This window comes from Bubalus kerabau, chromosome 3 (assembly GCF_029407905.1).
Source record: "Bubalus kerabau isolate K-KA32 ecotype Philippines breed swamp buffalo chromosome 3, PCC_UOA_SB_1v2, whole genome shotgun sequence".
Taxonomy (NCBI): Eukaryota; Metazoa; Chordata; class Mammalia; order Artiodactyla; family Bovidae; genus Bubalus; species Bubalus kerabau.
In genome coordinates, this window is record NC_073626.1 from 171,923,528 (window position 1) to 171,949,288 (window position 25,761).

General features: G+C 37.0%; 1 protein-coding gene across 14 annotated transcripts in view; it reads right to left on the reverse strand.

The window, feature by feature from the left end:
* The window catches only part of TRIP12 (thyroid hormone receptor interactor 12), a 151,254-nt gene that overhangs the window by 25,639 nt on the left and 99,854 nt on the right, over positions 1-25,761 (reverse strand). For 5 of the 14 annotated variants that reach the window (XM_055573669.1, XM_055573671.1, XM_055573678.1 and 2 more), the window contains 18 exons: positions 25,018-25,166; positions 21,532-21,567; positions 21,352-21,447; positions 20,168-20,260; positions 19,813-19,974; positions 18,649-18,717; positions 18,391-18,556; positions 15,507-15,624; positions 15,232-15,391; positions 13,281-13,434; positions 11,018-11,246; positions 10,571-10,689; positions 7,976-8,183; positions 5,679-5,779; positions 5,286-5,460; positions 3,777-3,918; positions 2,536-2,727; positions 716-867 (listed from right to left, as the gene is read on the reverse strand). In XM_055573669.1, coding sequence (XP_055429644.1) covers positions 716-867; positions 2,536-2,727; positions 3,777-3,918; positions 5,286-5,460; positions 5,679-5,779; positions 7,976-8,183; positions 10,571-10,689; positions 11,018-11,246; positions 13,281-13,434; positions 15,232-15,391; positions 15,507-15,624; positions 18,391-18,556; positions 18,649-18,717; positions 19,813-19,974; positions 20,168-20,260; positions 21,352-21,447; positions 21,532-21,567; positions 25,018-25,166 — 2,521 coding nt within the window. The remainder of the gene's footprint in view (positions 1-715; positions 868-2,535; positions 2,728-3,776; positions 3,919-5,285; positions 5,461-5,678; positions 5,780-7,975; positions 8,184-10,570; positions 10,690-11,017; positions 11,247-13,280; positions 13,435-15,231; positions 15,392-15,506; positions 15,625-18,390; positions 18,557-18,648; positions 18,718-19,812; positions 19,975-20,167; positions 20,261-21,351; positions 21,448-21,531; positions 21,568-25,017; positions 25,167-25,761) is intronic. The other 9 variants (XM_055573680.1, XM_055573679.1, XM_055573677.1 and 6 more) reach the window with 3 other exon arrangements.

Here is a 25,761-nt window from a genome sequence, read left to right on the forward strand (position 1 = left end):
AAAATTAAATACCACTCTATACATTAAGTTTCAAAGCAGGAATAAACCTAGACAACACTGATCACTTCATTATTCAATATTGCATACCGTTTTAATTCAGTCAAAACTTTAAATATCTTTAAGACACACCAGACTATGTTTTTTAAAACCAAACTAATTTTTTAAAAGTTTTCCATGCTGCTAGCCATAATATTCCAGGAAGCTTGTAACATTCTGTAAAAACACATCAAGGAATTTAATGTATTCTTTCTATTGTTGAGTCCAGTAAAGCTACTACATTATGGGAAAAAATAAACATTTATTTGTTAAAACCCATTAAAACACAAAGTTATAACCACTTGGGTCACATATGAAATCACATTATTACACAGAATGTAATCATTGTCATCTGTCACTACAAACTTCTTGGAGAAAAGCTTTATACATTAAAGTACATTAATTTAAGGAAAACTAAGCCTAAATTTAAGGAAAACTAAGCCTATTGTGACTTGCCAACACAAGTTGGTTTCATATTTTCAAAACATCATATTTAAGATACAGGATATGATTTTAGGAATAAAAGTTATTTGATTCACGCATTAGAATATTTAATCTCCTCAGTCCTTATAATGAGTGTTCTTTGAGCAGATCAAGATGTCACCAGACCTCTTGCCACTTTACCTCAACAAAAATATAAAATCCAGTGGCAAGGGCACACCTAGGCAAGGATCCTTACCTGCCTCCTGTCCCATTTCCACTGGGAAAGTCATGCACTTTGACTGGAAATTGTTCCATCTGGCTGAGGCAGTTGTTCATTTTGTGAACTAATGCCAACAAAGGTGCATTACCCACTGGTTCTACTCGTTCAATGGGCTCTTCTCCAGGAAGCTAAAGTTATAAATAAACCAACAGGTTAAGCAAGGCTTCATGAAATGGAACACTCAATAAGAACATTTAATAGGCAGTTTTACAAAAGACTTACTCTATTGTATTTTTTTATGATGGATTTAGCCGGAACAATGCTTCCAAATAAATTATTTCAATAAACACACTTTTTGTATAGGCACACAATCCCGTATTCACAATTCCTAAGTCCAAAAGGCTTGAAAACACTACTCATTTGGTGGCAAAATCTGACCCAGACAGATACATGGCTGTTTGAAGTCTTTATTTACATTTAGTAGGAATATTCATATGTTTTGTTGCAAAAATACTTAATGTGTATGGAGTACTATTCAGAATCCACTGGGGATTATCAGATAATAAGTGCTATATGTACTGTATGGCAAAACTCATGAAACCCATCCAGCCCCAAGGAATTTCCGGTAAGTGATTACAGACTGTACATAATTTTAGCATGGTATAAAACTATATCCAGTATTAACTATACAGCTAATGAGTCACGAATAATTATCAATTCTGCTTTAGGTAGTAGAACAAATTAAATAATGCAAGCAATGCCTGCAAACAATGACCAGAGACGGTGAGTTTCACTAACACACAAGCGAGCTGTCCTTAGCCCTATTACACAGTCGATCCAGAGAATCGCCTTCTGTTAAGCCATTATGAACAAGTAGAATGGTGTTAAGTCACCAGTGTCCAGGTTACTCTTTTGCTTTCACTCACTGAGAATGAAGAAAGTAAAGCTGCTCTGTAGCTTCTGGTCTTATGATCCACATTATAAATGGTGATCAACCATTCCTCAATGAAATTGTTAGTTCTGTGTCTTATATACAAAACAGAAATGTTTACATATACTCTATCTTATGCCTATAGATACATGATGTCTACCATATTTCTATTAAAAAATATATTGAAAACTGCAATATGCTTAAAAACAGATATTCAGAATCAAATACATTCACAACTGTTAGTTGTGTTAGTTGCTCAGACGTGTCCTATGCTTCGTGACCCCATGGACTGTAGCCCACTAGGCTCCTCTATCCATGGGATTTTTCAGGACAAGAATACTGGAGTGGGTTGGCATATCCTTCTCCAGGGGATCTTCCTGACCCAGGGATCGAACCTGGGTCCTTCTACATTGCAGGCAGACTCTACCATCTGAAATATCAGGAAGTGAAAGTGCAAGTTGCTCAGTCGTGTCTGACTCTTTGAAACCCCATGGACTATACAGTCCATGGAATTCTCCAGGCCAGAACGAGTGGATTGCCCTTTCCTTCTCCAGCGGATCTTCCCAACCCAGGGATTGAACTCAGGTCTCCCACATTGCAGGTGGATTCTTTACCGTCTGAGCCACCAGGGAAGCTCAAGCTATCAGGGAGGCCCAAACAATTAATGGTCTGTCTTACACAAAAACACAGAATCAAGATACATCAATCACAGCATAGGCACTTGCTTCACCATTTTCTTGTGTCACTGTTTACCTAATGCATAAAAGACCAAGGAATCCTAATATGTATAATATCCAAGTTAAAAACTTTACCTCAGTATCTTGACCAAAAACTATTAGAAATTACTCCTGGGATAAAAATATCTGCATGAGTAAAAAGTGACTCTCAAAATAAGACACACAGGTATGATTATTAGGTAACTTACTGGAGAAGAAAAAAATACATGAAGGAATCTCTTTAATCTGATCTCTCTGCTCACAGCATCCTTTTCACTTTTAGATGTCAAATAGAGCAACAGCTGCTTCACAAATCCACTGTGTTGGATTTCAAACGATGAAACATCAGACTCTGAGACTATGCTACGGATTTCTACAAGGCACTCAGCTCCACCATCCACCTGAAAGAGATGAAAACAGTATTCACTGATTTAAAAGAGTCCTTAATAAATACACAATTCATATTTCCACCAAAGCAACCCGATACTTGAACACCTTTAAAAAAGAAATCAGGGGCAGGTGGTACATACTTGGTAGATCCTTGAAAAACAATACCTTACAAACACACACATTCACAAAATGTTATTATTTCATGACAGAAAACCAGTGTCCATTCTGACATTAAAAAAAAAAAAAAACTTCACATTTAACCAATGTAGTTGTATTAAAGAAAAAAAAAAGAAGATGAGAAAGCAAATCGGAGGAACAGAGCTATAATACCAAAATGAAAAGATAGAACAAGAGTTTAAGGTGTGGCTTTATAGTGCATTTGAAGTCTGAATGAAATAGACAATTTCTTAGAATACATATGCTATTCACACAGCTCAAAGTACATCAAAAATGGAAAAAGAATCAGATGAAACACAAAAGGTTTATGACATCTCTACCCTCTCTGAGAACTCTTAGGGCATACGTAAAGAGTGGTGAAGGAGGGGCTTCTCCTTCACTTAGGAAACTGTTAGGCTGTAGAGTCCATAGACGTTAGAACTGCCTTTTTTTTTTTTCCTTCATGTAGTGACATGAAATGTATTTTAAGTATTAACTGTGCATTTCTCTAGGTATATCTAAGCCCATTTTCAAACTGAAACTTAAGTGGTTTAATGTGGAATCTGGATTTACTAGTCTATAAACATAGGCTAGTACCTGTAGCTGAAGACAACTAAGAGGAGAGATGTGCCTGAGGGACACTTTTGAAATCTCTCCATTTGTTAAGAGACATGGGAGGCGAGGGAAAGGAAAGTCAAAGATCGGATGTCTAGCACACTTAATGATAAAATGAGGAAGCACGGAGTCAAGAGACAAGTTAAAGAAATGTCAGCGCCAAAGGTACAGGTCTGGTTAGAAAAGTTGCTCTAAGACAAATAAATCCACGGAAATCTAGAGTCACCAAGGCAAGGAGGAGCCGGATGGAAGAGCCCAGAGAAGCAGCTAGGTGCACTGGCTGCGGTACCTGGAGGTTGAGTTGTTCAGTCGCAGCACAAAGTCTCTGAAGGACATTCAATGCGGGGTTGCTTCCATCCATGTTCTCAGAACTGAAGTAACGCTCTACAAATTTATGTGCCTGCTCTTTAATCCAACCTTTAATTTTTTCTCTGCAAGAGGGAAAAAGATATTAAAAACTCAGTGTACATAGAAAAGTTTTCAATTATAACTTGTGGGCAAAGGCAGATAGCTGCTACATTTAAAATCCTTTTTTGGCCTATGTTTGCTGCTGCTGCTGCTAAGTTGCTTCAGTCGTGTCTGACTCTGTGTGACCCCACAGACGGCAGCCCACCAGGCTTCCCCATCCCTGGGATTCTCCAGGCAAGAACACTGGAGTGGGTTGCCATTTCCTTCTCCAATGCATGAAAGTGAAAAGTGAAAGTGAAGTCACTCAGTCCTGTCTGACTCTAGCGACCCCATGGACTGCAGCCTACCAGGCTCCTCCGTCCACGGGATTTTCCAGGCAAGAGTACTGGAGTGGGTTGGCCTATGTTTATAGACTAGTAAATCCAGATTCCACATTAAACCACTTAAGTTTCAGTTTGAAAATGGGCTAAGATATACCTAGAGAAATGCACAGTTAATACTTAAAATACATTTCATGTCACTACATGAAGACCAAAAAAAAAAAAAAAAAAAACAAAAACAAAAACAAAAAACCCAGTTCTAACGTCTATGGACTCTACAACCTAACAGTTTCCTAAGTGTTAACCTGAAAGCAATTTTCCAAGACTGTTTTCTAAGGTGTAGACATATCTGCACTGTCCCTTATGTTCTATAGACCAGAAACATGTACCTATTAGGCACATAATAAGCTATGACAACTGAGACCTCACTGTTCAAATTAACTTCAGAAATATATTTGCTTATTTCTACTACCTGAAATTCAGAACCACCCACCAATCAAGGCAATAAACCAAACAAAAAGAGCTTGTTTTCCCAATGGAATTTGCTTTTTAAAAATTTCTTATTTGCAGAGGAACTAATCCCTGTTGGTATTTACACCCAGAGTCAAACAAAACAAAACAATCCTTGAGGATTTTAAAGGAATGATTTTTTTAAAGCCATAAATTGTTGTGAAATGGTTTAACCGACAGTTTTACATTTCCAAAAAAAGGCTCTGCTCTAATGCAGAAGAGGGCTATTATAAAAGAGCATGTGTGTGTTCGGAAAATACATCAGTTTTCCCTTTTCCAGAACAAAACTAAGGAACAAATTCAAAGGGAAATCTATTTGCTTGGTTTTGAACATATAAAACTCCCAACTAGACATGTTCAAATTTTAAAATATGAGAAAAAGTCAGACATGGGGCTCAAGAACTGAGCATCTGTTCCATCCTGGACCTATGCGACCTCTGAGCAAAAATTAAAGGCCTGCATCCATGTTTCGATCTCTGTGTAATACGTACACTGACTAGAATACCATGAAGCTTTTCCTAATCTAGGAACAGAAGTAACACAGAATCCCCCCACCTCACCTATTATTGGAGATGGTGTCCTTTGAGGCGGCCCTGGCAAGACCACTAACTCCCGCAGTTCGTGCTGGTTCAATGTTGTTGCTGTTAGACTGTGCGCTTAACCTTCCCCACGTTTTTGGATTCAAGCTTGCCAAGAAAGAAGATTTAGGTGACTGAGTAGTGGTGGGGCTTTTAGCTATGGAGAGAACAATAATTAAATCATTTTAGTGTAAATGATGAAAACCAACAGAATTTTAAGACTTCCACTCAACAGATTAATTAGCTACAAGAACTAAGAACACTGGGAATTCAGCAAACTCAGGCATGATTCAAAGCTGGCAGGAAAAATAAAGTATGTGTCTTTAGCCGCTAGTTCCTTTCCATTCACCTCCCCATGGTTTCATCACAAATTACCTTGATTGTCTACTTTGTCATCATCTCTCGGAGGTGAATACTTTGGCCTTCTTGATCCTCGTTTTGGCAGTCGTTTTCTCTTTAGAACATCACTTAATCGACTATCACACGGGAAAACATGGGGTAAGTTTGGCAATTATCATGATCTAATATCATCACTCACTTAAAAGCAGGCCAAAATGGCAGAAACAATGTGTTATAAAATACTGTCATAACAGTATTTTCCATTTAGTGATTATTTAATGCCAACTCTGCACCAATGTTCTACAAGTGCACAGACACAGAAATTGATTACTTCAGAAGATACCTAGCTATACAAATACCTTGACTACTGAATTACTAAAAGAAAACCAAATAGACAGAATATCTCATTAATCCTTGTTAAACTCCATTGTTAAATGCAGTACATAAATAAAGTATATAAAACAAATATACAATGCAAAGAAAGAACCATGCAATCATAAATCAGAAAAAGAATATGTTAAATCTGAGTACCTTTTTTCTTCTCTAATCTAAATGACAGTAAGTAAAATAATAATTACAGCACGCTAAGGTTAACATTATCAAAATACTTTCCAATATTACCCAAAGTAATTTCATGGTGTGCAATAATAATAATATCCAAAATGAATGAATTTATAAATACTTTTATAAAGAATTCAGTTATCTGTAAACAAATGTAGCAGAGTGATAGTGTAAACAACCTATTTGAATTAGAATATATGAAAGACAACACATATGGCCTTGTGCACTATTTTTTTACTACATTTAATAACTTTAGAAATAGTTTATACTATCATTCGTAGAATAACAAAACTACATTAGATGGAAAAGATAAAAAAAAGTTATGGTTCAGTTAAATTATAATCCAAGTAAGAAAAATTTTGAAAAAAAAATTTAAAGTCTTCCAACATCTGACATGTCTATTGAAAACACTTAATAGCATGACCAATATACTTGACAATCAGGACAAGTGAACTTTCAAAGAATAAACTTAATTCCATTTACATATTTTTATGAACTTCTCATTTAAAACCATATTAGAAGAGAAATGAATCACTTAGAGCTCTGAAAGTTTCTCTCTGAAAGTATTTCTCTTTCCTTAGAAGCACTGACTATCAGAACCTATAATCAAGTCTAGTTCCTTAATTTAAAGTAGCTTAGGAGCACTGCATGTCTGTGAGCTGCATCATATTTTACCAAGCACTTGTGCTAGAGCTCAGGCACCATGCCTATGCTGTAGAGTAAAACCCCGCAATGACCTTAGGTTGCCACAGCAGCTGGGGGAGGGAACTGGGCTAGTGAGGAAAGAGAGAGGTGGGCAAGGCTGTGAGAGAAAATGGCAAGACAATTCAACTAGAGAACAGGGAAGGTGGAGGGTCCTTGGTAATACCGCTAGGTCCCAAAACCCTGGACTGTGCCCATTACATGGTACCACTTAAACCCAGCATCTTCCTAAGATAACACTGGACCAGGAGTCACAGAACTCTCAAAACTCATATATACATCAGGGTGGACAACTGCCACCAGGGGGCACCAAGAGCAGCTAGGATTCTGAGCTTCGCAGTTGGTAAGATTAAATTTTTGGACCCCACTTATTAAATATACACTTTACCAAGATCGACTTTTTAGCTTCCATCAAAGGAACAAAAACATTTTTAAGAGTGTGATTTGTTTCAGCACAAAATGGTAACCGACATGAGGGCTGGTAACGTTCTCAGCAGCATAGTACAACAAAGGAATTACAAAAGAGGTGCAAGCAGAGAATTTTCTTAGAATTCTCATTAGCCTTTATTAAGAGCAAAAGTTCCGATATGCCAGTAAAAGACAGATGGGAAATCAGGTTCTTTTCTTATATTCTAAAAATTCCAATTTTTAATATTTTTCACTGTATCAATATCTAGATGTCTCAAAGTTGGTAATATATGCTGCAACATAATATAGTAAATAGTCATTAAGATTATGGTATCAGAAATGAGGCTCAAATCCTTCATCGTTATAGTAAGTTCAAGACATTATGCCAGTCACTTAGCTTCTCTGAGCCTTAGTGCCCTTGTAGGTCAATGTAAACACTATGTCTCTACTGTGGTTTCTAAACATGGCTCAATACAGCAGGTTTTCAGTAAGTGTTCAATTTTTTTCCCATTCTCATTATATACCTAACAAAACATACATGAAAAAATGGAAAATGTACACTCTGTAGTGCCCTACACCTTTCACTTCCATGGGTGCGACCCAGAGACCAGGGCAGAGTTCCAAGCAAAGAGCACAAGAGTCACTGCAGGACTCTGACTTACCCTTGAGGGCTCAGGTCTAGAGAATCGTCTCTGCTGTGCTGCAAGCTGGGGGACCCCAGGTCAGCCGAGGCATTGGTGGCAGCCGTGGCTGTTCCACTGTTGACCGATGGTGTGGACCCCAAGGATCCGGACCCATTTGTACATGCCTTTGGTGGACTCGTCAACAATGACTCAGATTCTGCTAAGTGTTTTACTTGATGCATTACACCTTTATAGAACAGAGGTTAGAGTGTGTGTTAATCAGGACTACCTCCCCACCATTACAAGATCCCTAAACGCTAATGGTGGTTCACAAGGAATGAATAAAAAGTATGCAAAAACAGGAAAATAATTGAGGTGCCAGAGTCTTCAACCTGACTCCAAAAAACAGAAGGAAGTAAATTCAAATTTAAATAAACATACTTATATTGAGGATGAGATGGTTAGACAGCATCACCAACTCAATGAACATGAATCTGAGCAAACTCTGGGAGACGGTGAAGGAAACTCACTGGAACCTGGTATGTTCCAGTCCATGGGGTCGCAGAGTCAAATTCGACTTAGCGACTGAACACACGTCTCTTCTGAAGCCTTCCAATACGCTCAAAATGTTAAATGGGGTCACATGTAAAGTCCTACCAGAAATTTAAAGTATCCACTGTAAGAATCAAAAACAATTACAAAAATTCAGTGCACCTGTGGTTGCATAGCCAAAAGATAAGAAAAGGACCTACAATTATCAACTTCAAATGCTACAAGAAGACAAGATCACAATACCACTACTGCCAATAAAGAGAACACCAGCTATTGAAGGATGGAAATTTTCACATCCCTGCAAGTGTACAAGGAGACGGAACAATAACCCATTAAGGCAGAGATTTATATTTGGGGTTCGATTGTGGGAGGAACAACATGGGGTGGTGGTGGAGGGTGGGGGGGAGACAGAATACAAAGGTGTGTGCTCACATGTTCACAACATTCACATTTTTCTGGGGAAGAGTCCACAACTTTCCATCAGATTATTTATATTAAAAAAAAAAAAGATTTTTGAGTGAATTCAAACTCCAGGCATTCATTCCACAAGTATTATTGGCAACCGTCATATACCCAGTCTGTGAGCGAGGCACTAAGAATATGGCCATGGCTAAGAAAAATGTATTCAGGGCACTTACTAACTAATGAGAAAGATATATTTAACAAGAACTTAAAAATACAGAATGAACTGCTTATGAGAAATAAAATACAGTGCTGCTGGAGCATACTGTAGGGAGATCTAACAATTCAGGAGGCAGGATAGGTATTTAGGAATAAGTGATCTTTAAGTGGAACCTCAGAGAACAGCGAGACAAACCACATGCAAAGGGGGAGAACCAATCTAGGTATCTCCATATACCTCACCATGTGTATGTTATACAAATACTTGGGGGTGGGAAATTCAATCTGATGGCATAGTTGATTGATAGGATCAAAAGTTTTTTAAAAAATCACTGAAAAAAAAGACCGATTCTCATATTCTCATATATATATTCATATACTGATTCTCAAATCATAAAGCAACTAAAAGCAAATGACAATAAACATAGAATACCTTAAAACAAAATAAAAATGCAAGATAACCTAAGGCTAAAAATAAGAATATACACCAAGTGTTTATGTAAGCACAGAAAAGGTACATAAATCTAGTTTGTTAACCATAGTTATTGCCTCTGGGATACGAAGAGAGTTTGCCTTCTATTTCATACAAACATGTAGTGTTGGATTTTTTGAAAACCCATTATTACTTGAACAGAGCTAACAATAAACAGTGAGAACTTCTTCCCATTTGACTCAATATTATTACACTAGTGTGTCTATTACATTCTCAAGATGTAAAGAGAAATGAATCCCACATAAGAAAAAGTGATTATGAGCATAAAGAACTGGGATTGAAGACAAAGTATTACATGCCAGGAGAACACCATTATTTTCTGCATCCTCACAAGACCTAAGTAACCTGATAGACCACAAGACCCATAAAGAGATTTCTGTTGAGAAAGAACTTCTTTTATTATCTTTGCAGGTTTAACAAAGGATAAACACCCTGAATGAGTGACACAGTTTCATCTTTCAGGTTTTCAAGAAGAGAATGCTAAAATACCATGTCCCCAAGGCTGATTTCGAAACTGAAATTCCTCAAATTAGAGGACCAGACAAATTGCATTCTGAAGATTATTCCAAGTCTTAAAATATTTCATTATCTACACAATGAAGTAAAAAATAATCCCTTATACAGCTGTACTGATCTATTAACAGGATTCCTTGGGAGATAAAGTGACCTCTGACTTTTTCAAAGAATCTTTAGGGCAACTGTATGCTACCAGCATAAAAAGAAAAGTCAGCAATTGCTTCTAGGCCATAAACACTCAAATCACTGAAACTTAGTAAGTGTTCATCAATTAACAAGTGAATCTCATACAATCTGTAATAAAAGGTTTTAAAAAGATGCATGTTACATACTTAAGCTGGAAGCATGTAAATTATATAAAAGTAACAATATTTGTTCCACAGATTATAACTATAATTCTACTAAAATAATATTCAGACCAAAAGATTAACCATCAATTAATTATTGATTACCTTCTCTTCTGAAGTAAACACTAAAAATATCAGGTAACTTCTGCATTAAGATCTCTGCCATTTGAAGGGCTCCAACTACTATCTTCAGGTCTTGGCTTGACAGCATGGAAGCAATATGACTAAAAAAAGAAAGCATTTGTATATAAAACATCTGCCTGGATTTGATAATTATTGCTGGCCACACAACTTTAAATTTGAGAGCAAAATATTTCAGTTTTGAAACCTGTCCACCAAAATAAGAATTTTTCTTAAATGCTCAACTTTTCCATTTAATCTATTTTTTATTGAAGGTGTCTGTGAATACAGAAAGACAATGAAGGGCTCAAGACACTCCAGATTAACTGTTTTGTGCATTTTATACTATAATATGGCTTTAAAATTTTCTGAAGTTAACTGCAGAGACTTGGGTTTCTAAAATGTTTCTTTTTACCACTTTCATGAACACACCTTGAAACAGCATGGTTTTTCAGGACATCCTTTAGAAGTTCGGCATCCGCGAAATAAATTATCCTAAGAATTGCTCTAAGGCACTTATGTCTGACCGCAGGTCCTGCTGAGGAACTATACACTTCATAAAGAACACCAAATAATGTCTTAATAAAAGACTTAGCCAGTTCCGGATCCTCTTTCATAAGCTGTGCTCGAGCATCATCCTTCTTTAACTCTGAATATCCACCTGAAATAAAAAATGTAAAATCTGAAAGGCTTCAGAAACACAATAAAGCGAGCTAACATAAAATTCAAGTGGATGTACAATGCTATAAAGGAAACTAACTTATCTAATGCAATCAACTGGGGTCTATAAAGATGCCCCAAACAACATTAAGACAAATTTAAAAATTAAAAAAATTTTAAAAGCCACTGACTATTCCAGCTAGCTGCAAAACACAAGGTAGCACTACACTGTACCTCTTATTTTTACTAATACCTGTTCCACAAAATATTGGGGACATTTGAGTACTAACCAGTTAAAACTACTGGTAAGAAATAAATGGAGTTGAAGAAATGAATATTGAGTATGCAGGAGTAGCTCAGCTGGTAAAGAATCCACCTGCAATGCAGGAGACCCAGGTTCAATTCCTGCATTGGGAAGATTCCCTGGAGAAGGGATAGGCTACCCACTCCAGTATTCTTGGACTTCTCTGGTTGTTCAGGCAGTAAAAATTCCACCTGCAATGTGGGAAACCTGGGTTCGATCCCTGGAAGAGGGCACGGCAACCCACTCCAGTATTCTTGCCTGGAGAATCCCCATGGACTGTGGAGCCTGGTAGGCTATAGTCCATGGACTCACAAAGAGTCAGACATGACTAAGTGACTAAGCACAGTATACGTACAGCAAGAAACTGGAAAAAGATGACCCGTCACTAGGCTTAAAGGGAGTAAAGTGTAGGAGAAAGGAAACAGATGAAAAGCTCTAGAACAGGGGTTGGCAACATATGGTTCGAAGGCCTAACCTACCTCACCAATTATTTTTGTAAATAAATTTTACTGAAACACAACCACTTACATTTGTTTACATACTGTGCATGGCTGTGTAGGGGCTACAAGAGCAGCGCTGAATACAGACTGTGTGGCCTGCAAAGCTTAAAAGTATGCTGACCTTTATACTATGGGCTAGAACTACAAAAGCACTGAACTAAAAGCCCTCCAGAAAGGAACAAATGACAGAAACTTGAGGGTAAAAAAATTCTTATGAATTAAGAGAATTCTGATGTGGAAGTATAAAACAAAAGATTAGGAAGAACTGATCTGATGGGGTGTGACTGGATCTAAATGTAAAATAGGAATAAAAAGATCAGATTTTAAAAACTGCCTGGGCTGAAGAGAACTAATTAGATTAGTGACTGCTGGGGGGGGGGGGGGGGGGGGGAGGAGGGGATGGGTTGGAGGGAAAAAAGAAACAAGTGAGGAAGATTAAGGGATACAAACTTCCAGTTGAAGAATAAACAAGTCACAAGTATGAAATGTACAACATGGGGAATACAGTCAATAACTATGTAATACCTTTGGTGACATCATAAGTAGACTGATCGTCGTGATTATTTTGAAATGTACGAAGTACTGAATTCACATTCACTATGTTGTGTAACAGGAGCTAACACAGTGTTGTAAGTCCACTATACCAAACTCAACATAGTATTACTGGGGGTAGGGGTGGGGGACTGGATGAAGGCAGTCAGAAAGTTACAAGATAAATAAATACTAGGGATGTAATGTACAACATGACAAAAATAATTAACACTGCTGATATTATATGAGAAAGCTAAGAATTTCTTACCACCCAAATTATCTTTTTTTCTCTTTCTTTAATTTGTATCTATATGAGAAGGTGGATGTTTACTCTAACCAACTAATGTAATCGTTTCAGGATCTACGTGAGTCAAACCATTATGTGGTACATCTTAAATTCACACATTGCTGTGTCAATTATATCTCAATAAAACTGAAAGCGGGGAAAAATGCACAGGACAATTCTGACTAGAGTCCAGGACGCTGCAAATGACAAAAGTAGGAAAATCTTGGGGGAAGATACCAGTCAAGCTATGTTGGCTGATTTACCGATTAAAGCACATGATAAAACAACAACAAAAAGAACTATTTACTACCATGCAACTACCTTAATAAAAACACTCAATGAAACAATTAAATGTTACTGCAAACACTATTCACTAGACAACATGGTACTACTTTGGACTCAAAAGGTACTTACTAGTGTTAGTATTGGCTAAGGGGTTAGGTTTTCTCTGAATGGCACGTGCTGTTCCCGTGTCCTCATTGATTTGCTGCATAGAATTAAAATCAATAGTATAAACTCGTCCCAGAGTGGACAAGCTTATCTCATCCTCACCGACCTGATGGGCTGCCTGAGAGCAAAGAGAGAGAAACCTTGAATATAAACATGGAGAAACTTATTAACTCAAGACACAGTGGGGACCTCCATAAATGCTAACTTACATATTTGTTTCATCAGGTTTCAGACAGTAAGTAACAGAATGTGGAAGTTTTAATAGTGTGGATGTGACAAAACTTACTCAATCAACAAACCATTTTTAATCAAATACATATATACACCCCCAGGATCATTAGGTCCCCTGAGACAAATACAGGTAAAATCCAGTCATGCAGGATCGCTGACACGGAGAAGATACTATTTGTGTTAAAAAGGCCTTGAAGACATTGCTGACAGAAAAAAATCAGTTATCCTTTGGTATAACTTTTGGTACCTTATTCTTAGGTTAAAATATTATTTACACCATGCATTCCTAGCAGCCAATCAAGATCCTCCTTTAAACAAAATGATCCTACAAAATTATCCTTAGGTCATCAAAAAAAAATACTTTTACATTGAAATGATGCCCTAAGATCGAAAGGGACACAACCGCAAGTAGAAAAAGTAATCCCAAGGGGTGGCAAGCATTACACATGTATCTCAAATGAGACAATGTAGTTAACACTGGTGGATTTTAGACAGCCTAAAGAAGTGACAAAATACACATTTTTATGGAATTCCTTGGTTGAATGGAAGTCAGGATTCTCAGAAAATACCAGTATAACCTAACAGGGAAAATCCAATTACTGGGAAAATGCTAAAGAGAAGAATGCTCAGCATTAGAGACCACAACCAGCTCATAAAGTAAGGCTAACAATTACAGAAGACTAGTCACCTCTGACTTTCTCAGAACAACTGGTCCTGAGTTTAGATACTGTCATAAGAATTTGATTTCATAACATAAATTAGTGGTTCCAAAGTTTTCCAAACATTCATTTTTAGAAACTAGTGGAAGATAACTTAAAGAAAAAAAGTCTATGTGTAAATGTTCTAAAACATTCTAATTACACAGGCTGAAATTAGAAAATATATTAATACTTGAGTATCTTATAGATGAAAACATTAGTAAATGATGCATGGCATCTCAAATAAAGCAGTGACCAATGCTTCCTAAATAAGGGCAAAAATTTTCCTGACCTGAGAAAGTTCTGAAATATTTCAATGCAAATTTAATATGGAAGTATGGAAATAAGAATAAAATCACACATAAAACCTCCACAGAAAAATCACTGTAAATATTGTGGTATATTTCTTTCCTTTGCTATTATTCTTTTCTTTTGCTGAGTTTCCATGGATCACATAATTTTGTTTTCATTTATAGCATATCACATTGTAAGTAATTAAAATTTATCCCAGTAAGGTCTGTACTACATAGAAGCTTAGGTGTATACCACAATTTACTTATTCACCTAGAGCTAGATATTTAAATTCTTTCTATATTTTTGCTCTTTTAAAAAATACTGAAAAACAGCCACTTGTATGTAATCTTTGCTTTTGAGAGATTTCTTCTGGATAGGAGACTGAAGGAACTTTTTGAGACATGTAGCCTAACTCCTCCTGCGTTTCCTTTCAGAAACGAGGAAACCATGGAACAAAGAACTTAAATTACTTGCTCCAAGTCAATCAGGTATTGAGTAGCAGAAGCAGGACTAGAACACCGTGTTTTCTGACCTGAACAGAAATGAGAACCTTGTTCTCAGGAGACAAAATGAGAGAATCGTGAGTTAATTCCACACTAAGCACATTTACGTCCACATGCCCCCTCCCGACTCCAGCCCTACACCCACGCTCCAACAAAAGAAGACATATTTAAACGGTACGAGGAAACTACTACCTCAATGATCCGGCTGTCTATCCTGTTATAGGGGTGCCAGAGGCCCCGGTCATCCCGCCACTGCCATATGGCCCCATCCGTGTTCTGTGCATTGCCCTTCTTCAGCATGGTATCAACTGCAAAAATGCCTTCCTTTGGTAAACATGGCATAAGTTCACTGAAAATGAAAGGTGCAATTATTTTAATAAGTAGCTTTCTAAGCTGTCAGTAAATACCAGGTCTCTAAAGCAAAATGCCCTCCAATTATTATCAACTATTGGCCCAATCTTTACCAAATCAGAGATGTCAGTTCATACAGTTCTTGAGGACTTCGTGGAACAAGATCAATCTGCTCCTGACAACTTCCATTGGAGGCACCACACAGGAGAAAGTGAAGCGTTTCTGCAATGTCTGTAAAGCCAACAATGAAAAGCCAAAGCCTATGAAACTACTTGTATTGCCATATTTAAAAGGCAATCATTCCCGAGGGGAAAAACAAAAGTATTTTCCTATTTGGCCATACCATTCAAGATAGGTGAAAGTAACTTGGAATTAAAACCTTAAAAAAAACTATGAAGATTTAAACAATTTCCTTTTGAGGACTTAAGTCATAAGTTCACTGCAGAGACTTTAGGAATCTTGTATTACTTTCCTTAAGGAGCACAGAGTTTGCAGAACAAGTGCACTAAACATATTTTATCCTTGATTCACATATATCTGTCTATTTTCTTCAATTCAAATATAATATACTGAAATCGTGTGGCCAATAGAATAAAACACAGCGATTAAAAGCATCTGAATCTTGCCATTTTGTCATCAGGAAAACCTTTACTTAAATGACAGTAAGCATGCCAACTACCTTTAAAAATCAAGAAAATATCCTCTACCACAAACTTCCATTCCCAGAAGATTTCAGTTTATAGAAGAACTGGGGTGAAAACTTGTTTAATGCATTGACACAGTGAGTGGAAGATGTTCCAGTCGCCAAGGTTTTGATCATTCTAACAACCAGGACCTAAAGACAAGGCTGTGTCTCTGTTGGTTGTGGCATATGGTTCTATATGCACATACAAAACATGTATAAATATTTCACTGAAATGTCCTGCCAGTAATCAGTATATTCTACTGTCAAGAAAGTACTCATCATTAATTCGTGCAGAAAGAAAGTGAAGTTGCTCAGTTGTGTCCGAATCTTTGTGACTCCATGGACTATAGCCTACCAGGCTCCTCCATCCATGGTATTTTCCAGGCAAGAGTACTCGAGTGGCTTGCCATTTCTTTCTCCAGGGGATCTTCCCAACCCAGGGATTGAACCTGGATCTCCCACATTGCAGGCAGATGCTTTATCTTCTGAGCCACCAGGGAAGCCCCAATTTGGTCAGAGGAGTTATGAATAGTTAAATCTCTGCCTCATAGAAGTTTCACAAGTAGTGATTAAATCTTTAAAAATTTTTGAAAAATTCATTTTGCCAACTTTCTTAAGAAACAGGAATATATGGCAATGGTGTAATAGTAACTTAAAAAAAAAAAAAAAAGATCAGAGATTGAAAAAAAAAAAAGAACAAGATAAGTTCATGTTTCCTTTGTGTTACTGAGGGAGAAAGACAATGTAAGTCTAGTGGCTTCTATATGATGAATATGTGGCAAACTTCCTAAAATATGCAAACGAGGTAACAATATTCATCATATTAAAGAATAAAATTCCAGAACATTAAAAACAAAACTTAGATAGCAATTTCCCAAATCAGGATATAGGAAAAACGCTGTGCCATATGGTAACAAGAGATAATCTATGTGCAAACTTCAGGAAACCAAAATTCAAGGGACTTCTAGGAATTTTAATTAGGAAAGTACATTATGACTACTCAAAAAAAAAAGAGTTAAATCTTTCCCAAACTTATCTTGGCAGAGAGGACTTTGTTCAGGGCATAAGCAAAACAGTGTTCTCTAGAATACTAGTTTAGGAATAACAAAATGCTTTATGTCTTCAATAAATCACCTCAGCAACACTATTTTTCTACAAAGAACTGTGCCATGTGCTAAAATTCACAACTAATGTGACTAAATTTAAACCTGAGTTTCCCATCCTCCCTCCCCAACAAAAAAAGTACTATTATACCACTTAATAATCTACCTGAGGCAGAGGGACAAAGACTGCTTTGTCAATGAATGTCATCACTGACTCCCAAGATAATATTCTCAGAAAGCAAAATTGTGGATATACAACTACACACAATTATGAAAGTTTCATACAGAAGTGATCAATGCTCTACTAGCAATAATCAAAATATACAGATGTTCTCTGAACCCCACAGTCTTCTGACATTAACTTGTGAAATCTAAAGTAAAGACAGTAATGGGCAACTGCAACAGCAGTGTGTGTGTGTGTGTTCAAGGGTGTGTGTGTACACATGTGTGCACTCACTCAGTTGTGTCTGACTCTTTGCGACACCATGGACTGTACAGCCCACCAGGTTCCTCTGTTCATGGGATTTCATAGGCAAGAATACTGGAGTGGGTTACCATTTCTTACTCCAGGGGATCTTCCTGACCCAGGAATAGAACCACATCTGCACTGGAAAGCAGATTCTTTACCACTGAGCCACCTGGGAAGCCCACTAGAGACTGTAATAGCAGTGGTGATAAAATGTTGATATTCTGCACATGGTAAGGTTGAGAAGGGCTTAGAAATGTTAAAGCAGCAAAGATCAAAGCCATTCATCTGTGTAAATATTTTGAGGGAGAAGGCATTCTGGAATCATAAAATGCTGGAAAATCTAACGTAGGCAAAAGGACTACCTATAAGCAGAAGAGAAGCAGTTATTGGTAACATAAACTCAGAATTCTCCTAATGAAGCATCACCGCTGTTTAGTCACTAAGTCGTGTCTGACTCTTGTGACCCCAGGAAGCATCATTACTTAACTGATTGTATAGAAAGCAATGACCTTAGCCCTCCAACAGTAAAGTTTTAATACACTATATACTTTGAAAACTGTATGGAGAAAGCATTACTATATTGTCACACCCAGATCTGTTACACAGTAACATTTTTCTTCCTTTACTATCCAGTGCCTACATATTAGTGATTTCTACTTATGTTGACTCTACTTATCAACAGAGGTTAAACACACACACAGTTTTTCTTGTGTAAAACAGAATAATAAAATAGCACTTACTTTGCTTCATAAGTTGAACTGCTAAAGTTGGACAATTGGAACACATCAGAGAAAACATGCGAACCACCATTATAAACATCCCAGAACTTAAAATTGGTGGAGTTACTACCAACAGTTGTTGAACATTTGTTAGCAGATCTTTGGAAGCAACCTGCTGGAGTAAATTCTGCAGAAACACAAGGGAAAAAAAAAAACCTGTTACATTCTGAGTTAGCAGTTTAACAACTTCATGAGAATATCAACAGACTAAATGCTTACCTCCTCATGTTGGAAGTTGTCCACTAGACGTGCAAAACAAAGGCAAGTGCTTTCTACTGACTTTTTGTCCTGTATGTTTTTTTTTAAATAAAGGAAAATAAAGTTTGTTAATATAAAACATTTTCACTATCCTAACCCCAAATTCTTCAAAGATGTGAGTTTTGAAAATGCTGTGAACCTAAGCAAGCAATCAGTAAAATCATGATTTTAATACAAAGGGAAATCATACTGATAAAATCTGTACCTCCTGTAAGACCTCAACAAATGAAAAGCAAGTTATATAAAAAAAATAAAACACACAACTTTTGTGCTTCTACAATTTCAATACCTACACAAAAACTATAATAAAAATAAACATCCTATCATTTTAAACAGCCTTACAAGTAGAAACTTTTAAAACATTCTTGTGACGCCCTTTATTGTGATCTTTTGCTTTATCGCAGTGGTTGGAACCAAATCCACACTATCTCTGAAGTATGTCTGTATGTTTTATGTATCTAATTTTCTCTGAGATGCTTTTAAGCATATTTTATAAAGATAACTTTAAAGCCAAATCTCTTAAAATCTCTTCAGCAATAACAACACTTTGAAACATAACAAGAAAATTACATTTCTCTACAACCTTCAAACTTGGCTCATCTGTCCTGCAAGAGAGGCTACATGAGCTCTGCTTATCATATCGTACACCAGGCCCACTGATGCCTTCTCCTCTACAGCTGCTCCTGTTCTTTGCCAGTCCCAGACAGCTGCAATCTACATTTCTTATTTCATTTTTATGTGGAACATACATAGTCTCATTTCTTCTCTGATCTTAATCCATACCCTCTCTGGTCCTCTCTGCCTAACTCAACAGCTTTCAGGAAAGGATGATCTTTATAAAAGGAAATTCTCATTATATTACATAGGAAACACTCAAGTGTCTGCTGAAATAATAAATTCACCCCTAAAGTCAAAATGGTTCATACCTTGTCATTTGGGTAAATCCATTGAAATTTCATAAAATAACCTAATATGGTCCATGACTAGTTAACAGGAAAAGACAAAGATCAGAACATTTCCAATTTACATACCCAGTTGGAAGATTTACGACTCCAGGTGAAACTGGCATTTTAAAAAAATTTAATAAAAATGTTTTATGCCGCATAAGATAGGTTTGCATTTTACCTGGTGGGTTAGCCTTTGGGTAAGCAATGGGAGGGAATCCGCCACAAAATGAAATTCATCTGGCGTGATACTCTGGCAGCAATTGGCTGCAATTGCTAGTGCGTTTCTTTGGGCATTTATGCTGAAGAACTCTAGATACAGCAAGCAGTCTGCCAAACCACCCTAAAATATAGGAAAACTGTTAAAAGCGAAGAAGTTGTCTTTTATCAGCAATTATGAAAAAAAAGAAAAAAGTCTAGCACATCACTTTGGAAACAGCATGGGAACCTTACAGAGGTTGCGATCTAGGAGCTAATACAAATATGGATCTAAAATTCAACATTAAAGCAAATAGTCCTTTGGTAACAACACTTACCGCCTGGAGAATGGCTTTACTGTGTCTACGTGATAACATCTCCAAGGCTGTCAAGGCCTGTTCGGCCACATCAATACACTGAATAACTTGCAGCTGGGAACATACAAATAAGGAACAAGGTTATCATTCAAGTGCTCTACTTGCTACTCATCTTCTATGGGAATAAACATCTCTAATTTTCATCAATCTATACTGCCTCTATCCTTCCCCGGTGGCACAGTGGTAAAGAATCCGCCTGCCAATGCAAGAGATAACAGGTATGATACCTAGGTCGGGAAGATTCCTGGAGAAGGGAATGGCAACCCACTCCAGTATTCTTACCTGGGGAATCTCATGGACAGAGGAGCCTGGCAGACAGCAGTTTATGGGGTCGCAAAGAGTTGGACATGATTTAGCGACTAAACAATAAATATTGCCTCTAACCTGAAACCCACCACAGGAAACCAGTGACTTATGCATGTAAGCTATAGCATATTGGCAATATAGCTTCCTTCCAACCACTGTATAAGATGTTGAAAAATATGTTTTAAAGAATAAACTAAATTCAACTGTATAACTTTAAATCTTCAGATTTAAAATAAACGGGTTGGTTTATGGAACAAATTTTAAAAATCAAGTTTTATGGTTTTTAGCATATTTCAAGGTTTTCAGATAATGCAAATTTTATTGTGCATTAAAAAGAAAAAGGTCCTTAAGACAGACCAAAAACAACCTACCACAGACCATATGAAAAAATTTCCTTTCTCCACTGCCTCACTTTATGACCTTGAGCAAGGCATTTTGTCTGGCTCAGCCTCCTCAGCTGTAAAATGAGGGTATAAATAGCTATCAACCTCACCGGGATGTTTTCTAGAAACAATGAAATCATTTTTAATTAAGTGCTTTAAGTTCTTCTCTGAAAGATTTTTACACTAGTGCAATAACTGCCATTATTAAAAATGTTAACACTGGGATGATATAACACAAATGCTTTATTAGCATCAGCTTTAAACTACGATCTGCTAAACACGAAACATTTTTCTGGAATCTTGGCTAAAAAATATACTTTAGTTAGATAATGGATGCTAAAATGTGTCTTTTAATGTGGCCTTACAATCTGATACACAACTTTAGAATTCAGTAGTCAGGAGGTCCATTGATTCCTCTATGCCTGCTTTCAAACAGTTGGGCAAAAGTAGGATTACCTTTTCTAAAAAGACAGGAATTGCATCTACTACCACAGCTGATGATCGAGGAAGTGCTTCCATCATGTATGTTAAGGCTCGACAAGCATGGTTCATCTAGAAAAGAAGCCATGTTCACTCAATAAAAACAAAAAAAAAATAAGTTTGGAGTGAGTCTTTTAAAACATAGCACATACTTACAATATCAAAATTATGTTCCATCTGCAGCAATGTTATCTGTTTAAAAAGATTTAAAAGTATTAGAAGCTATATTCTTAAAATCCTAGAAGTATTTCTTCTATTTCAACTGAAATAGAACAGTATGACTCATGAACTTTACCATAAAAAAAAAACCTCAAGTTAAAACCCAGCATGCATACACAAGAAATGCTTATGCTTAGGATGGCATGACTCGCACACTGAAGCTCTGACAAGGGATAATCATCACCTCATGATTCGGGTCAAAAACAAAGCATTCAGGTTGCTTACAACCAACCCTCCCAGTAACACTGTCTCCCGTTTCAGAAGCCCATGAAAACATCACTGAGGACTTATCTGTCAGCAAGTACTTCGTACACAAATAAATGGACCAGAAGTCTACAGAAATTTGTTAAATTAACTATCAGTACAGATTTAGTATCATAGCTTAAACTCTTATAGATCAGCTTCTCTAAAAGTTGAGCTAAGCACCACTTAATTCAGCTGTAAAATACACAACAGTATAGAATTTGAACACAATATTGATCACATGAAAAACGAATTAGGCACTAATTAAAATTCAATATAATTATTTCACAAACACACGAATTAGTCCAAACATCTGATCTGATTTTAGTTTTTCTTGTGGAAAAGACTTTAAGCAGTTTCCAACTGTGTTTTTCAAAAAAGGGCAAGCAAAACTACTACAGATACACACACTCCATCTTCTTTAAGCAGTAAAAGCTACCAAAGAAACTTCCTACTTGGGGAAGCCATCATTGCAGTTCAATGGAAAAGTTTAAATGTGTCAAATTTAAGCTGTAAAGCACCAATTAAATATATGATTATTATAACAGACATCAGATATTCTAACATAATATTCATTTAATATGAATTCTTCTCAGCTTTGAATTATGCTGGGTAATTATATCTATATATGAGAGGTCTTGATAACTATTTCTATTAAATATACCACATAAACCCACAAACACAGCAAGCATGCACACTCTGTCTCATATCACCTATAAATCAGTCACAAAAAACATCTACTCTAAATTGAAAGGAATTGTTATGTTAATAGATAAAATAATAAGTTCTCCAATTCTTTAAGGGGGAATGAACCTTGTAGATGACACCACCCTTATAGAAGAAAGTGAAGAGGAACTAAAAAGCCTCTTGATGGCAGTGAAAGAGGAGAGTGAAAAAGTTGGCTTAAAGCTCAACATTCAGAAAACAAAGATCACGGCATCTGGTCCCATCACTTCATGGGAAATAGATGGGGAAACAGTGGAAACAGTGGCAGACTTTATTTTTTTGGGCTCCAAAATCACTGCAGATGGTGACTGCAGCCATGAAATTAAAAGACGCTTACTTCTTGGAAGAAAAGTTATGACCAACCTAGATAGCATACTGAAAAGCAGAGACAATACTTTGCCAACAAAGGTCCGTCTAGTCAAGGCTATGGTTTTTCCTGTGGTCATGTATGGATGTGAGAGTTGGACTGTGAAGAAAGCTGAGCGCCGAAGAATTGATGCTTTTGAACTGTGGTGTTGGAGAAGACTCTTGAGAGTCCCTTGGACTGCAAGGAGATCCAACCAGTCCATTCTAAAGGAGATCAGCCCTGGGTGTTCTTTGGAAGGAATGATGCTAAAGCTGAAACTCTAGTACTTTGGCCACCTCATGCGAAGAGTTGACTCATTGGAAAAGACTATGATGCTGGGAAGGATTGGGGGCAGGAGGAAAAGGGGACAACAGAGGATGAGATGGCTGGATGGCATCACCGACTTGATGGACATGAGTTTGAGTGAAGTCCAGGAGTTGGTGATAGACAGGGAGGCCTGGCATGCTGTGATTCAGAGGGTTGCAAAGAGTTGGACATGACTGAGCGACTAAACTGACCCTTGTAAGACCACATTTGAGAACTGCTGGAAATAGATTCCTCACCAAAATGACTGTTTATGGTCATACAAGTGTATGGTGATTGATGAATATATATTTGTAATATTCAACTGTTATGAAAGACAGATCTGGTCAACTCACTAATAATAGCATGAGCTGACTTGCAAAGGTCCACTAAGTACTCAAATCTAATCAATAACCAGCAAATTAAGAAGAACTAGATTTTGTTAATGTTTCGGTCCAGATTTAACAGCTTCTTTATTTAACTAAAAGCTGCAGTTTAAAAGAGATAGTATTGCTACATGGTAACCTAGTTCTTTATTACTGTTTATTTTTAAATGAACAAAAACAAACATGGAAGTTAATTCAGGTCATAAAAGACAGCTATTGAAGAAATCAATAACTTGAGCATGCATATAAACATAGGTGAATGTCAGAATACAAAGGATAATATCATTTTCATGAAATGTTAAAAAAATATTAATATGCAAGCCTGTGGGATGGCACAGGTAGGCTTGAGAGCCAGCTTCTGTTAGCATGAGGTCTGCACAGGAAGAGAGACTGCTCTATCCTTCACTACTCTCTGCTAGAGCAGAGCCAGCCAACAAGCATAACGAAGAACAAGCAGAACGAAGACTGTATCATCCTGTATTTGACTGGCTCTCCACTCAGCTCTCTCCATAATCTGATAATGTGATCAAATGAGACAATCTGATACTCCAATTCCTGTTCCATTTTTTTCAACTTTACTAGATGTGCAAACAAAGACTTAAATGATATTTATTTTAACTTACAATGTAATATATGCTATGAATATATTCATGTCTATGTTAATCTTCTCATGATTTTATTCAGATTTAATTTTAATCTTAAATTATAATCAATTTCTTTAATCTTGCATTGTGAATATTACCAAGCCACTACTTAAAAGACTTATCATGCTCAAGGGCCTACACACTTACTAATGGCAATTTCTCTACTTGTTTTCACATTAAAAAGCCTAAGGGATTAAGATGTTAAAAAATTCTAAACATCAACTCATAACTGTGTTGAAAATCATAAGATTTTTTTCACTCGTTTTTCTGTTGCTGAGTACTGTTGTTTTGTTTCTCCTATTTCTATTTAACATAACCCCCTTTTTTAAGCTGGAGAGTCCATTTGGTCTTCTTCTGGCTGGACTGCATGGCCATGCACACAACTATCAAGCAGAAGTATTGACTGCCTACAAAGACAACCCACAAGTGAGCTGTTTTGTTATTGTCCCATGAATCATGAAAAAAAAGCATGTGAGTTTTGGCATAGTAAGTCAAGTTACCACCTAAAGGGGTAACCACTTAAAACGGAAAACCACGTGGGTCATTTAGGTAGCAAAGATAAGGTAACTATTCACAAAGAGATGGTTTAGAAATTTTAGTCATTCATCATTAAGTCACGCACAATCTCTATAGGTCTGAAATAAAAGGATAAGCCACACTCTACTCTTAGTTCTATTATATTCTAAAGTTCCTAATGACAATGATCATGCTTTTATAAAAATAAGAGCAGCATTCAGGGCATGAGTGGGATAAAATGAGGGGAAAATTCTCTTACCAAAGCTGGAACCACACTCTTGACAGGAAACCCTCCCAGCGTCTCCTCATTCCCCATGACCAGTAACTGACACATCTCAATAACGGCCTGGAGCTGCTGGCTTTCATCGCTTGCTTGTAGTCCTTGCAGAAGCTGCTGGGCCTTAGAACCTGCACACAGAAATAAAATCACTACTTTTAAACCTTTAAGAAAATTATTAGTAGGTGTTAAGTGTAACTTTACACAGTCAGCTGGCTTCTTTTCTTCTTTGGATCCCAACTAAAGAGGGATTTTACTCTGCCTTAAAGCAATGTCACAGTTATTTATACTCTCCTCTTTTAATCTTTTTAAATGAGAGATGTTGATTGATTTTAACAGATGCAACAAAAAGTAATATCCCTAAGACTAACATGGACTGACTACACTTAGCATGTATGTACTGAGTTGCTCAGTTGTATCCAACTTTCTGCAACCCCATGGACTGCAGTCTGCCAGGGTCTTCTCTCCATGGGGATTCTCCAGGCAAGAATACTGGAGTGGGTTGCCATGCCCTCTTCCAGGGGATCTTTCCAACCCAGGGATCAAACCCAGGTCTCCCACATTGCAGGCAGACTCTTTACCGACTGAGCCACCAGGGAAGCCCAAGAATACTGGAGTGGGTAGCCTATCCCAGGAATTGAACCGGGTCTCTTGTATCGCAGGCAGATTCTTTATCAGCTGAGCTACCTGCTTTTTAAAAATATGTATTATCTAATGAGCAAAAAG